General features: G+C 39.6%; 1 protein-coding gene across 2 annotated transcripts in view; it reads right to left on the bottom strand.

Moving 5' to 3' along the window:
* Window positions 1-16,899, bottom strand: part of TLCD4 (TLC domain containing 4) — a 71,954-nt gene that overhangs the window by 13,644 nt on the left and 41,411 nt on the right. For both annotated transcript variants that reach the window (XM_056106589.1, XM_056106590.1), the window contains exon 6: window positions 5,913-5,986. In XM_056106589.1, coding sequence (XP_055962564.1) covers window positions 5,913-5,986 — 74 coding nt within the window. The remainder of the gene's footprint in view (window positions 1-5,912; window positions 5,987-16,899) is intronic.

Raw genomic sequence — 16,899 nt, 5'->3', positions numbered from 1 at the left:
TTCCAATCTGGTAAATAATAATAGAAACAATCCATAGAAACAATAAGTTCATTTGGTCCCAATAATTTATAAAATAAATAATTTTAAATTTTAAATGGCTGTTTGAATACCATTAAGATGCCAGCACGTTTTTTCTTCCCCCTTTGTATGCAATGTATTTTCTCAATACCTTATATTACTTTTAAGCTTTTTTCTCATAGATATGACTTGAGATTCTGTACTAGAAGCCTCTTGAAGGAAGAGACTAGGAAACTTAGGTACAGAAGAAGTATTCAGTTTATGAAATTGAAATATTAAGGAACATGGATGCAAAGTTTCTATATGCCATTTTATTTTAGTTAGAAAGATGTGAATGGAGAAAAAGAGAGAAGTGCGTATTCAAGAGAGAACAAGGGCTAGGCTGGAGAGACAACACCGCAGTGAACACAGGTTCGGTTCCCAGACCCCCACATGGTTCCATGAGCCCTGCCAGGAGTGATCCCTGAGCACATAGCCAGGAGTAAGCACTGAGCCCTAATGGGTATGGTACAATGGAGAGAGAGAGAGAGAGAGAGAGAGAGAGAGAGAGAGAGAGAGAGAGAGAACATGGGCTTTTCAGCATGAAAAACCAAGTAAGCAAAAAGATAAAGAAACAAGTGAGTTCTTCTGTTCAAGGAAGAACACAACAAACATGAAGAGCAAGAACTAGATTTTCGTTAAAAAAAAAAAAACTGATGCAAGGGTGTAAGTTAGCAGCAGAAAGTTAATTGAAGTCTGGATGTCTAAGCTTTATTTAGTCCTCTTTTGCTCTATACCCCAACACATACACCCCAGATTATACAAAGCTCAACACATACACCCCAGATTATACAAAGCTCTAAAATAAAACAAAAAGAATCCGTAAGCTATAAATGAAAGAACTATGGAAACACTAACATAGCTGCATCCAATTTTGTTAGAACTTACTTGCTATCCCACTATGCCAAGTCTTGCTTATACTCCAAATCTATTTCCCATTTTCTTTATTTACAAAACCCAAAGCTTTTAGAAAAGGGCATAAGTTTCTACAACAAAAATGGAAGTATATATTTAACTTAATTATTATTTATATTGATAGAAATATTATTTATCTTTATTATATATTATATATTACATTTCGAAAAACTTAAATCCAAACTGAATTACCTTTAAGTATCAATGGTAATTTACTCCTGTTTTAAAATGTCATCATCTGAATCCCATTCAAAAGACTAATATTGCTAAAGAGTAACTGGTTGCCCTTTGGAAGTCATTCATTCAGAAAGCAATTAAATGACTACTATGCAAGTTCATATAGAGCTATAAGAAACAGTAAAAGAGAGATAGAACTTTACAGTAACCTAGGTTACCCTAAGTGGGCTGACTAAGCCAGTGTGATGGCAACACATGAGAGTTTCACCCAGCTGCAGCTACAAAAAGCTGGGGTTAGTGCTGGGGAAGATTCTGGGCAGGGTCATGAACAATGAGGAAACAGAAGCCAGGAAGTTGTAGTTGCAATAGGACACATTGAAGACAAAATTTTTTGAAGGAAAATGTGGCTGTGGAGCTAAGTCAAACTTGGAGAGTTTTCTACATCAGATTAAAAACTTCATATTTGAACTGTGTCTCTCACAATGATTCAATTAAAAAGTTGAAATATTGAAGGGGAAAAAAAAAAACCCACCAAATTTCACACTTGAGCCTGTGAGCTATCAGAGACACTGACACAACCCATGCTCAATTTTGTGTTTGGGGGGAGATGAGCCCAAGATAAAAATCAGAAGAGCGAGAAAACAGGAGCTGGAGGGATATACAGAGCCAGATCAGCAACCTTCTTTCATAAAGAACCACAAACTAAACATTAAGTAGGGAGCTAAGTAGGGTTTTTTGTTTGTTTTGTTTTGTTTGCTGGAGTGCAAAAGCAGATGGGTAAACAACGAAGCCTGGTTGTGTGCCAGTCAAACCTCATAAAATGGGCCACAGGTTTGGCTCTCAGGTGATGGAGTGCCAACATCTAGAAAAGCATTCTCCAAACAAACTCTTTGAAATAACAAAATGACCGACAGAAGTACTAGCCAGGCCTGTAGCCACTAGTCACAGTGGGGAGGCAGCTGGGCAGCAGAACACTTGCCTTGCAAGTGTGAGGCCCTGGTTAATTCCTGACACCACCCGAAACAAAAAAACAAAATCAGTTTTTCTACAGTCACTAGCCTCTTGATGCTCTTAATTTAAATAGAGAAAAGCATACTTCTGCAGGGGAAAAAAGTCTGGCCAGATTCGTCTAAAGCTCTTTTAAAGCAATCTGGTGTTTAATTTAATGTAAATAGTCACGTGAAGCCCATGTTCCAGTGGGCAGCCCCATGTCTGAGGTTGGGATAGCGATGTAAGCAAGACAAAATGCCCTGAGATGCCCTAGAAATGGAGGGCACAGCATAAAATATTTAAGTGGTGACAGAGCAGGACCTAGGGAACACTAAGTTGATTCCAATGGTTACCCTGCTGAGCCAGGATAACTGAAAGAATTGGGGGGGTCCTGAACACGAACATCTAATTGGACAGAGAAAGCACTTGTGTTCTATTTCAGACATGCTGAATCTGAGGCATCACTTGGGAGGAGAAAATGCTTGGCAAGAAAGTAGGTAATACTCAATCTACTTTATAGAGAAAGTGACATTCGTCCAGGGTTCTTAATACCTCATCCAAGGTCACAGCAAGTGAGTGTCAAGGTTAAATGGCAACTTAAGTTTATATGGTTTTTTTTTTTTTTTTGCTTTTTGGGTCACACCCAGCAATGCATGGGGTTACTCCTGGCTCTGCGCTCAGGAATTACCCCGGCAGTGCTCAGGGGACCATATGGGATGCTGGGAATCAAACCCGGGTCGGCCGTGTACAAGGCAAACGCCCTACCCGCTGTGCTATTGCTCCAGCCCCAAGTTTATATGTTTTGAAACTTCATGCATCACACATTACACTAAGACGGGGTTAAACAGGCAAGCATGAAAGTAGATGAAATCTCTTAGGGAAAAGCAGAGAAAAGATCAGTAGCCCAGAAGAGAAACCTAGAAAATGCAGCAGTTATGGAGCTGTCTTGTATAAAGAGTAAACTAGGTGGTGAGAGAAATGCAAGAACTGGGTGAATCATGAAAGCAAAGGCACTGAGGAGTTAGCAGGAGACAGTGAGAGCATCCAGTCACAAACGGACACTGTGAAAGGCACCAGAGTGTCTTTACTTGCTTCTACAACTGAAAATGGTTTGAGCAAAATGATAAAAGACAAAGTCAAATGATTACATTAAAGATGAATAAAAAGTCAAAGAAATAGTAAAGGAGAGAATGAAAACATAAACTATGCACTCACAGTGTTTCCTGGATTTTAATATATTGAATATATACAATGATTAGCATTTATTACACTATTGTTAACACACAGCACTTGAGTGGCAGATACTATGTCATGTGCCTTATATATAATTTAATTGAATCTTTAACAAACCGAAGCCTCTTATCTCTATTTAAGTTTGATTCCCTTTAATTTAATTTCATTTTGGGACTGGGGGCCACATCCAGCAGTGCACAGGCAGATTTTTGTCTCTACACCCAGGGGTCACTCATGGCAGGGCTCGGCGACGATATGTGGTACCAGGAATTGAATCGAGGTTGGTGACATGTAAAGCAATCAGCTTAACCCCTGTATTATCTCTCCAGTGTCTCCTTTTCAGAAAAAAGGAAAAAATGACTCTGCCCTCTGCCGGAATTCTACTATCCGTAAGCAAATCAAACATAATATGTCCCCTAAGTGCACCCACGGCTACTTCTCTGACATGGATCATTCTGGCACCCACCAGTGCACCCACCATGGCACCTACCATGACCTACTCTGGAAAACACTGAGTAGAGTAAGGAACTGGGAAAAGTTCCAGGGGAAAAAAAAAAAACAACAGACAAAGAGAGCACCCTGTCTCTATGAGATTCCTTTCCTAAATGACAATCTCCAGCTCTCCACAAGGAAAACAGACAAACCCATCCTGGGCAACATCCTACAAAACAACTGAACAGAATTCCTTACCCCTACCAAGGGTGTGAAACACATGTGATCACTAATAAATTGCTAGAGGGGAGGAGAGAGCTCAGCCTTGCAATGCAGGAGACCTGGCTTCGATCCCTGGCACCATGTGGTCCTCTGAGCACCACCAGGAGTGGCCCCTGGGCACAGAACCAGAGGTAACCCCCAAGAATTACTGAGCGTGACCCCCCAAATCACACATGTACACACAAAGAAACTGTTAAGAGGCCAGAAGAGACTTGGGAAATGTGACAACTATATGCACTAGCTCAGCCTGGACTGATTCCTACAATAAAAAAAAAAAAGTGAACAAAAAGAAAATGTGATGAAATCCAATGATGTTGAGAGTTGCTAATTAGTAAGGTACAGGCACCAAGGTTTTGTTTTTGACAAACTTGCCAGAGTAATGCAATAAGTTAACAAAAGGAAAAGGAAGGTGAAGGGTACTTGAAAGTTCCCTATACTCTCTTTCAAATTTTCTGTAAATCTGAATTTAAAAGATATGTTTCCTAAATGATTAACTAAGATGTCCAAAATCCCAATCAGGATCAGGAGAGACAGTCTGAAGGGCAAGAGCACATGCCTGGCATGCATGTGGACATAAGTTCTATCCCTGGCAAAGCACTCTGTGGCCCCCAGCTCCGTCAGACCTGATGACTGCTCTGCTTCAGGCCTAGGCACTGAACTGCCAGGTTCACATGACAGTGCTGAGTATCACGAGATGGTCTCTGGGTCCCCTGAGTGCCCTAAAAAAGAATTCTACTTCCTTCTCCCTGCCCTGATGAGGCCCCGGGTTACCGCCCACAAACTCCTCCGGCTCCTGAATGGCCATGATCCCAGAGACATACAAACCAATCTCGGATACCACCAGCTTTTGGCAGAAATGCAGCTGGACTGTGCATTAAACTACAGCACCATGCCACCCCGGGAGGGGAATGGTGTTTGTCCCTCTGCCTTTTCCCCCAGCGCCAGTGGCCTGGTGGCCACCATCTTTCAGAGCCTAAAGGACAGCCAGGTATGAGACTGCAATAATGAGACATTTGGGGCCTCATGGGATGGGGGGTGGAATTGACCCTGCTCCCCGCCCTAACAAGGCCCCGAGTTGCCACCCACGAATGCTTTCTCTGGCTCCTAAATGACCATAATCCCAGAGGCACACAAACCAATATCAGAAACCAGTGGTTTTTGGCAGTAAAGTCCCTCCAGACTTATTACTAGAACATCAGAAATCCAAAATCACGTGCCCATGATAGCGGCTGTGCGACATCATATGCTCTTCATAATCAGCATTAGAAAACTAATTAGCTAATGATGTCTTTCTAGCAGGTCTGATTGTTGGGGAAAATTCCAAATAACAATGGTGGGTCTTTTGTTGTAATATTGAATGCTATCAACGTAAAGAGAGAGTAAAGTGGAAATATATCACACAGGCAGGGGGCGGGGTGGGAGGGGAGTATATGGGGACTCTTGGTGGTGGAAAATGTGCACTAGTGAAGGGATGGGTGCTTGATTATTGTATGACAGACTGAGACTTAAACTGAAAGGCTTTGTGACTGTTCTCACGGTGATTCAATACATAAAAAATTTTTTAAAAAAAGAATTCTACTTAATCCAGCAAGTCAATGAACAAACTTCATCTTGTAGAGTACATAATGGGGAGTGAAAGGATGTTCCCAAGCCAGGTATGCCCGATACAGCACTGTTAGATCACAAAGGGAGTTGGGCTCAGAGCTTGTGGTGCTGCTTCTAGTCAGGGAGTTTGGGATAATTTTCTGTAACTTACAAACCTCAATAAAAAGAAATAAAAGCCAACAAACAGACACACAAAATAACTAATGGTAGAAATAACTTACCGCTGATTCACGAAAGGGCTGGAAAGTTCTGCAAGCAGGCGATAATTTCCAATGTATCTCAGCACTCCATTAGTCTGGACAATAGCATAAAACAAAATGTCAGTTCTTATCAAAATTCCCAAATATTGCAGAAATATTCAGTTCAATATCAGACCATCAATATCAGAACATACCAAATATACAAAAACTAATTTTCCTTTCATGTAAGAATTTTAAACCACCTTTTAATTCCATAGTAGTTTTAAAAATCAGGATGTAATACACTTAGATTCACTTACAAAATCAGATTTCAAACTACTGTTTCATGGTGAACTAATGAATTCAGCAAATGGCCACTAGTGATAGCTTTCTCAAATTACTGCAGGACTGGTGGAAGCAGTATGAATTTCAGAAGTGGCAGACTTTTTTTTTTCAGTGTAAAACAGTTTGAACTGTAAAATGCAGTTTTTTATGCATCACCATGAGGTACAATTAGAAACTTACAAACTTTTGAGCTTATGTTTCAGTCATACAGTACCATCCCTCCACCAGTGCCCATTCTCCAGCACCAATGTTCCCAGTATCCCTCCCACCACCCCCAACCCAACCCCTACCCCCATCTCTGTGGCAAGTGTATTAGTGGCAGACTTTTATGTAATCAAATGCCTAACTGGAAAACACTTTTATAACCATTAAAAGAAGCATCTTAAAAATCCAGGGGCCAGATAAATAACCCTTGAAAATCACCAAGTGTTACCCAAAAACTTACTAAATAATAAAGAATATTAAGAGAGACAAAAACTGATAGTACAGCAGATAGGGTGCTTGACTTGGACATGGTTGACCTGGGTTGGATCCCTTGCATCCCATATGGTCACAAGCACTGCTAGGAGTAACTCCTGAGTGCAGAGGCAGCAGTGCAATCCCTGAGCATTGCTGGGTGTGGCCCACAACTCCAAAATAAAAATTAAAAAAATAAAAATGCACAAGAAGGGGCCAGGATAATAGCTCAAAATTACCTGTTTTGCCAAACATAAAAGATGCCTGTGAAGATGCAGGCTGGGGTTGGGGCTACCAGTAAGGTAGGAATGGGAAGCTAGGAACACAGATGAAGCAAAGTTGACACTGGTGGCAGGATAAGTGATGGAACATTGTATGTCAAAAACCCAACTACAAATAATTTTCTAACTCACAGTACTTTGATAAAATAAAATTTGGGGGGAATATCTAGGGAACGGAGCGATAGTACAGCTGATGCAGCGCCTTGTGTGAGGCCCATCCAGGTTTAATCACTGGTCTAGGTTTGATCATATGATTCCCTGAGCCCCACAAAGAGTGATTCCTGAGCACAGAGCCAGGAATAATCTCTGAGCACCACCGGGTGCGGCAAAAAAAAAAAAAATCCAAAGTGTATTTACCATCCTAAATAATAATAGAGAAGTCTGTGAGCAGATGCATATTCATCAACTATATATGAACACATGCTGAATCTTGCCATCTACCTGAAAGATATATTTGTCTATAGCTAAAACACGTATTTTGGACTTTCTGAATCTAGAAACAAAATGCCTCCTACAATCCTACCATTATCAGAAAAAGTATGACAGCATTAGTAGGCTTAGAATTCTCAAATATGAATTCCAAGAACTTTATTCAATTTCCTTAAAAATTTATACTAGGTAAATGAAGATACTTCAGCTTATGATTTAATTTAACTTCATCAGTTTATGATTACCTGACAGAGGAGTAAATCCTAGCACCCTAAAACATTAGATTTACATAGAAACTCAGAAGCCCTTTTCCAAAGATTAATCCATATAGGATAACTTGGCTGCCTTCCAAATGGGAACAACACAAAACAGTTACTAAGCACAGAGTTGGGAATAGCCCCTGAGCACTGTCAGGTGTGGCCCTAAACAAAACAAATTAAAAAAGAGTATTAGCATTCTGCTTTTTAAAAAAAAATGAAGGACATCCAGATTTCAATTTTGAGTAGATCTGAGTAGAACAAAATTACAGGTCATAAACTTCTGAGAAAAAAAAAAAGCATAAAGTCCAGTCTCCAAACCATGATACATTTAGGTTGAGTAAAGCAACATGGCGCCGTGTAATCCCATCAATGGCCAAGACTCAGAGACTATAAAACCCAGTTCCCGGAAGTGCGCGGCCGCGTGACATCTTATCATCTCATTCCTACTTTGGACAAACTGGCAGGCTACCAAATGTAACCTGCCCACACGGCAGAGTCTGGCAAACTCCCCGTGGCGTACCCAATATGCCAAATACCAGTAACAATGATGGGTCTCATTCTCCTAACTCTGAAAGAGCCTTGAATATGGCACTTTTTTAAAAAAGTCTCAGGTCTAGGACGAAGGAGACGTTACTGGGGCCTGCTCGAGGCAATCGACGAATAACAGGATGGTTGTGATTGTGATTGATTGTGAAAGCAACATAGGTAAAAGTAAAGGCTGAAAGAAGAGAAAGGAAACTTGACAGCTACATAACAGCTGCAGATAAAACACGTCAATAAGCAGCAAACGAAGGAGAATTTCATTATCTGCATGCTCTCACATTTACAACTAAATCTCTCTATTTCCAGATCTCTAGAAATAGTATAAATGCTTTTTAATAGAACTGCTTTGGGAGTGTAAGGCTGATACTTCTATCATCATCATCTCCAATATTTCATAAAACAATGGCATGTAGGCCGAAGAGAGAATTCACCAGGTAGTGCATGCTTTGCATGCTGGAGCCTGGGTTTGATCCCCAAGAACCTTGGAGTAAAACCAAGCACAGAGTTCCAGAGTGCTGGTGTTTGTGGCCCCATACCAACAACAGAATGAGAGAGTTAAAGTAATGGACAATAAATCTCTAAGCAAACTGCTATCATCACTATAGTCCAATGCTGATGGTAGAATTTCCATAAATATTTATTGGCTAACTGACCACTGGAAATCTTATAAAAAGTTATTTTGAGGACAATTCATCATAATTAAGCAATTAAGCAGAAGGAAACAGGATCGATAATGAATGATATAGGCCAGAGACACGCAAGGCAGGATTTCAACCCCCTCTCTCTTGGGCAATCCTGGCACACCTAACCTAAGCTTCATTTTCCCTTTCATAAAATGGGCACAAGAACATCACTTAGACAAAAACAGTGTAAATATGAGGGCAATCAGGAAGATCCTGGAAAAGAAAAGACACACTGAAAGATAAAAATCATTTTTGATCAAAATTAACCTAGATAATTTTGGAAGGTTTATTATGATTTTTGTTTGTTCACTTTGGGGTCACACAGGGTGATTCTCAGGGGCTACCTCCAAAGGTGTTTCAGGGGACATTCAGTGCCAGAGATGAAACTCTTGCACACAAGGCAAGCACTCAGAATGTTGAGCTACCTCCCTGGATCCGAGTAATTTTAGGTAATTAAAAAAATATTTTTAATTAGGCAATTTTTTTTTATTTACTGCTACTTTATTTTGTAAAAGTAGATTTACTGAATATAACAGGAAGAAGGGAGTTAGGTTGAGGTAAAAGATAATAAGTTGAACCTCATGTTTAGAAGATTCCTTCAGACAAACAAAATCACTGGAAAAGAGATCATCAAAGCTATAACAGGAAATTTTTTTAATCTTATTTTTAAAAAAGGATCAACTCTGCATAACAAACAACTGGGTGATTTTTCACTTTACTTATAACATAATTATAAATAAAATTAAATAAACCAAAAAACAAGTCCTCAAAGGACAGAGTCCTTCCTGCCTTGGAAGAAGACTGCTTCTAGGAAGTCTTGGTCTCACTGTCACCTGAATGGCCAATTATCTGAGACCAAGAACCACGCCCAAGCGACAGTGAGAAGACAGGAAAGGGCTACTCTGCTCTGCACCATACAAGATAAATCATGTCACCAAACCATTCTTCCTCATAGAATAGTTAATGCTATTTTCTAATTTGCTATAGAGAAAAAAATCCAACCCAGGTTTAAAAGGAAAAATTAAAACTTATAAGAAAAACTTTTACTTAAATAACTTATTCCAAATTTGCAACTCACTTTGCACAGCTAGCCTTCCCATCCAACTCAAACTTAACCCTGCTCATGGCAACTTGAAGCTTATTCCCATCACAGCACGGCAGGGGGGAAATGTCCTCTGGAGATTGCTTACTTCTGTTACCCATTGTTTTTCAGTTTCCATCTAACAAAGCCCCTGTGACCTGGCCCTCAGCTCAGTGAGAAGTGTAGCATCTCCTCCAACAGCCTACTCTTATTCGGAGACTGCTACTCAGAAGTGCCATAGGAGATCAAGGGAGATGGTTCAAAGGGCAGGGATACATGACTTGTGTGCAGGAACCCTGGTTTAGATCCACTGCATGGTCCCCTTAGCACTGTTGGGACAGTTTAGAGGTGCACTTCTCTTTCTTTGTGTCTGTACTATGGTAAAGTATCACTTAACAATGCTTTGGTCAATGACAGGCTATATGTATAAAATGTATAGCTCTAGTAGCTATAGCACATTGCTTAGGCGTAGCTAAGTGATACCATCTAGTTTTGTATAATTACACTCTATAGAGTTTACACATTGATGAAATCATCTTACAGTACATTTCTCAGAATCTGTCCTTATAAGTGACACAAAACTGTACAGATTTTTGCTCTGTGGTGACCACGAAGCTTACATACAGCTACATATACAGTAACAGCATATTCCAAGATGATGACAAAATTTCTCAGATTTTTCATTTGCCAGATTTTTTATCTTTTTTATCTAGTGCTCACCTTAACTAATTGATGTTCTCATATCTGTTTTATTGCCTTTGACTTTTAACCTTAATACTAGTTTTACAAATGATTCATTTATCCACTGTTTTGCTCTATGTTTAACTTTCCAATAAATCTGGTGTCATGTGCTAATAGTCAGCAACTTTCTTTTCAGTTTAAAGAAGCCTTACTAACATTTCTTGTTCAGGTTGATAAAGTGATGATAAATTTCTTTAGAAAAAACTCTTTCTATTCTGAATGATAAATTTACTGGGTACAATATTCTTGGGCTGGAGCGATAGCACAGCGGTAGAGCGTCTGCCTTGCATGCAGCTAACATGGCCGACTCGAGTTCGATTCCTCCGCCCCTCTCGGAGAACTCGGCAAGCTACCGAGAGTATCTCGCCCGCACGGCAGAGCCTGGCAAGCTACCCGTGACATACTCGAAATGCCAAACACAGTAACAACAAGTCTCATGATGGAGACGTTACTGGGCCCGCTCGAGCAAATCGATGAACAACAGGAGGACCGTGACCGTGACAATATTCTTGGCTGGAAGATTTTATCCCAACACTCTGAATATACCATGATAGTATATCATTGTCTTCTGGCCTACAAAGTTGCTGCTAAAAAAATCCACATATAATTTTATAAGGGGTTCTTTTGTATCAAATTATTTATCCTGCTGTTTTACATATATATACATATTATGCATATTATACACACTTATCCACATCAGTGCCCAGTGCTTGGCTCACACAGCAGTGCGTGGCCCATCTGTGCAGGCCTTGTAGTACAGTGTATACTCTTGGTGGTGTTTGGGTCCACCTGGTCACTCCCAGAGTGCTGGGTGGTGGGGCATACAGTTTATACTAGTTCAATTAGCTAGGGATTGAACTCAGGCCCACTCACATGCTAGTCACATGTTTCACCACACCCCTGTTCCCCATCTCTTGCTATTTTAAAGATTCTCTTTATCCTCAAATGTCAGTGTTGTGATTAAGTGTCACGGTGACAGTCTCTTTGGTTTCATTGGGTTTATGATCATTTGAGATTGTCCCTTTAAGTGATCGTGACTTTATTTCATGCTTTCCCCCCTGCCCTCCCTGCTATGAATGGGCACTTTCTCCTGCCTGACCTGGCAGTCCAGATCCTCTCACCTCCTTCACCTAGTCTCTGCTGAACCTTGCTAGTGTGATTTCCAGTTCCATTATTGTATCCATGGCCCTGCAATTGACCTAGAAAGAAAGATAGGCAGTCCCTTGATGTTCATTTAATTGGAAGCCTGTTTCTCGAGTGCCATCATGAATTAGCTAGTAAGCTCGCAGCACAGACAGACAGACTCCCTACATACCCAAAGGGTGGTAGCTGCTTAAAAATTCTGGAGCAAAGGGGATAAGACAGTTGTTTTGTTTGATTTTTTGGTTTTGTTGGGGGGCACATCCAGCAGTGCTCAGAAATTACTCCTGGTGGGCTCAGAAGACCATATAGAATGTCAGGAATGAAACCCAGGTTGGCCACATGCAGGGCAAATACCCTACCTGCTGTACTATGGCTCCAACCCCTGCTTTTCTATTCTTTCCTTTTTTAAAAAACCCCCTTAAGTGGAACTTCACAGTTCAAAATGTGTTGTTCTTAAGGGTCAACTGTACATTGTATCACTCCTCAAAATACCTTTTTTCATTGTGGGGGGTACCTGGTAGCTCACTAGGAGCCAGGGACACTCCCAATAATGTTCAGGGGTCACCAGGGACACTCCTCATAAGGGTGCTCTAGAGGCTGTAGAGTTCTAGGACCAAATTCAGGGCCTCACACATGCAAAACATGTGCTATGCTACTCTATTCGAACCACCTTCAAGACCTCCCAAATAAATCTGTGTAGAGTCGAGGGGGGTGATATATATAGCACAGCGGGTAGGGCGTTTACCTTGCACACAGTCAACCAGGCCGACCCAGGTTTGATTCCTGCACCCCTCTCGGAGAGCCCTACAAGCTACCGAGAATATCTCTCCCACACAGCAGATCCTGGCAAGCTACCCGTGATGTATTCGATATGCCAAACACAGTAACAAGTCTCACAATGTTACTGGGCCCGCTCGAGCCAATCAATGAACAATGGGAGGACAGTGTTTATAATACACTCACACACACACACACACACACACACACACACACACACACACACACATATCATATATCACTATCACTGTATCACTGTCATCCCATTGTTCATTCCCCTGACCCTGAAAGAGCCTCCAATTGTTGGGAAAGACAAGCAAGGGGAGGCTGCTAAAATATCAGGGCTGGGAGGAATAGAGATATTACTGGCACCCACTCAAATAAATATCATATATCACATATATATTAAAGATAACACAAACAGAACAAAATTTTTAAAAGAATAATCTTCTCCATTGGTTACAGTCCTTTGGCACCCACAAACATAAACCAGGTGAAACAAAGAATAAGCCACATAAATTGAGGCCCAAATATAGTACAAACTACTTTTTAGGTGACACTCATTATTACAGATCCATTGATCAGGAATACAAGTGTCCAGAATTAGATGATCAAGAGATTTCTCCACAGGAGATTCACAAAAAACCAGGGCACCAGGAACACATAAAAGTTCTCTCCCAGGTATATCGTTTAGCAACAGAGCATGTATCTCACAATCCCCAGCACCAAAACAAACAAGGGAGGCCAGAAAGTAGCTCAGTAGTATATCGTTCGCCTAACATGTGTGAGACCCTGAGGTTAAGCTCTGAAGACGCCAGGCCATATGGCTGAGGAGATGGTTGTCGCTTCACATTTCCCCATCTCTTCGGGGTCCTGGCTGCCACGCCCATGAACTGCCTCTGATCCACAATTAAGTGTGCCACTAGCCTTGATCCAGGGACTCACTAATGAATCTCAAAACGGATTAGTGCCCAACAGAGATGTCTCTGGACCCCAGTCATTTACATATTTAGAATTCCAGAAGCACGTGGTCACAAAAGTGGCCATGCAACCTTTCATGATATTCATAATAAGTAATAGAAAATAAATTATCTAGAATCTGTCTGTGGCAGGCAGGCTTGAACAGTGGTGGGAAAATTCGAAATAATGGTGGTGGGAAGGTGTAATGGTGGTGGGATTGGTGTTGATATATTGAATGTAATCAATGTGAACAAGCTTATGAAAATAATATTTAAAAAAAATAAAAAATGACTGGAAAAATACAATGTCATTTACAAAATGAAATACTACTAAGCAGTAAAAAGGAATGGACATGTAAATAAATAATTTTAAAGAATAAACTACTACTAATAAAAATACTAATGAAACAATTTTAAAAGGCTTCCTTCTACCAGCTAATGGTCATTGCTACATAACAGACAGTATTTCTTTTATTTCAATAGGGGAAAAAATTAATATATCCAAGTTTTTAAAATTTTTAAAATTTTAAATTTGATATAAGTGCCTAATATGTTGGGCTGGAGTGATAGCACAGCAGTAGGGCGGTTTGCTTTGCACAAGGCCAACATGGCCAACCCAAGTTCAATTTTTCCACCCCTCTCGGAGAGCCCAGCAAGCTACAGAGAGTATCCCGCCTGCAGGGCAAAGCCTGGCAAGTTACTTGTGATGTATTCGATATACCAAACATAGTTAACAAGTCTCACAGTGTTACTGGGCCCGCTGGAGCAAATCCATGAACAATGGGAGGAGAGTGACAGGGACAGTGACCTAATTTGTTTAAGTGTATATGAAATTAGTGGAAACAGAAACTACGCACCCCTTACTAATAAACCTTGCTTTTATAAACTTGGTGACTTTTTTGCAAAAGTACTAATATTTTTTAAATTTTATTATCTTCTGAAATATTGTTATAACCACTACTAGCCTTAAGTTTTTCTTTAAGGCTATCCTAATTCGAGAAAAGGAGTAAATCTATTATTTAAGTATCACAGCAGGGAACACTACTGAAATAATTTTAAAGTTGTGGTTTTCTTTTTTTAAACAATGTTAATGATAAAAACGGTAGTGAATTGTGAAACTTGTTCCAGAGCATTGCTGAGGTTTTCCCTTTATATGAAATGTAAGACTAACATTTTTATAATTATTGCCTTCTGGTATAAATTCAAATTTTACTGCATCTAATATGACAAGTCTTCCATTTGTCATAAATATTTGCCCATAAATTGTCTTTTAAATGTAAGATAAAACATTTAAAAACAAAAGTTATCAACTCTAGTTATCATACTGCACATAGTAACTATAGTAATATTCTTAAATGAATTTGAATCAAACTTGTAATATTCTTAAATGAATTTGACTCAAACTTTTCTTTCTAAATTACCTTTCCTGTTAGATCTATTTATTAAAATCTGTTGGTTTAATTGTAGATTCCAAGTTATAGGAACGAAGCAGAAGAATTAGGGAAGTATTGAGATAGTCACAGATTTTCAAGTTTAAACATTTTCTATATATATTCCACAATTCTGGAGATGTAACTTGACTGGGAAGAAAAGTTAATTCCAAGGTATAATAAAAAAAAAAGACTATCCAAAAAATTAACAAAAGTTGATTGTTTAGCATTGAAAGACAGGATATTAGTTAAAAGTATAAATGTGTTTCTTCCCTTATAAGAGATTAGTTTAAGGGATGGGTGTTGGAACACTGTATGACTGAAACCTAATCATGAACAGCTTTGTAAGGGTCTACCTCACAGTGATTCAATAAAAAAAATTTTTTTGAAGAGATTAGTCTATTGTTTTCCCTGATAATTACTATCTTTCCCAAATGGCAAAAGTCCAAATCTTTTTTACTTTTATACACAGATAAAAGAAAAGAAGATATTTTAAGTTCCAAATCATTCAACCAGAGAAATTTAGAACTCCAAGTACAAAAAATAGTGATCGACATTATAGATTTACAACTAGCTTATATTCTTTTCACAGCACAATTATAAGATGGGATTCATATTCAGGGAACACATTTCTAATTTGCAGTCTGATATTAAACTTCCCACGGGTACCCACGTTTATTCTTCCCAGAGATAAGGAGTAGTTTACCAATGAATTTGCATTTCCTTTTAGCAAAGGAGCTTTGAAAGGGAAATACTGGCATACTGTAAGACCAGTAGTAAAAGGTACACTCTCTACACTATGCCTACCTATCTAGAAAAGAAAGTAAAGGGGAAAAATCAGGAGGAAGGGGCTGGAGTGATAGCACAGTGGGTAGGGTGTTTGCCTTGCATGTGGCCGACCCGGGTTTCACTTTCAGTATCCCATATGGTCCCCTGAGCACCACTAGGAGTAATTCCTGAGTGCAGAGCCAGGAGTATCCCCTGTGCATCGCTGGTGTGACCCAAAAAGCAAAAAAATAAATAATTAAATTAAATTAAAAATCAATAGGAAACATCATAAAAAATCGCTTATTTGCAGCTGGAGGATTAGTACAGGGGTGAAGGAGCATGTCTTGCCTGCATACACCTCCCACATATGGTCCCCAGAGCACCAACACCAATGAGTCTTGAACACTGCTAGGTGTGGTCCAAACCCTCCCTGCCAACTCTGCCTCCCCCCAAAATTAGCCTATCTGCTTCAGGAAAAACAAACCTTCACATCAGTTTATCAATGAGAACTTATTTTTAACATTAAACCAACATAACTTTTAATTATTTAGATTTGGGTTTTGAAATGGTTGGTGAAATTGAGATCTTTGAGATGTCTGATACTTGCAGAAATAATGCCAAATTGACTTCCTCTTCACTAATTACCTTTGTGTGGGGCCAATAAAAGGACACATAATATGATCAATCCACATTTGTATTAATTTGTTTAATATAATCTTCCAAATAGGGGTGGGAAGCAGAAAGAAAACTCACATGGTCCAACGTATGCCTAGCCAGCGCAAAACTCTGAGTTCTAACCAATGGCACCCCATTACTCCAGCCAATGTAAATATAACCAGCCCTCTACATTAAACTATATGTGATTTTACACCCCAAACAAACAAACTAGCTGATTGTACAGGAGTCTATAGCTGTCTGTGATTGCTAAATTATAAATGCATCTAGAAAGAGATAAATATCCACAGCTACATACTCCTAAAGGTCTTAATTGAGGAAAACTCAAGATGCCTTTCTCGAAGTCTGACTCCCAAAAGGCACATGAATGTTACAGTTTTTGTTATAAAACAAGATAACAGAGCACAAGAGTGATGCTTGAATACATATAGAGTTGGTCTATATAAATTGAGAATTTT

This window comes from Sorex fumeus, unplaced genomic scaffold (assembly GCF_029834395.1).
Source record: "Sorex fumeus unplaced genomic scaffold, SorFum_2.1 ptg000131l, whole genome shotgun sequence".
NCBI classification, from domain to species: domain Eukaryota; kingdom Metazoa; phylum Chordata; class Mammalia; order Eulipotyphla; family Soricidae; genus Sorex; species Sorex fumeus.
The sequence above is the reverse complement of the archived record's forward strand: the minus strand, read 5'-3'. Positions and strand labels throughout refer to the sequence as shown.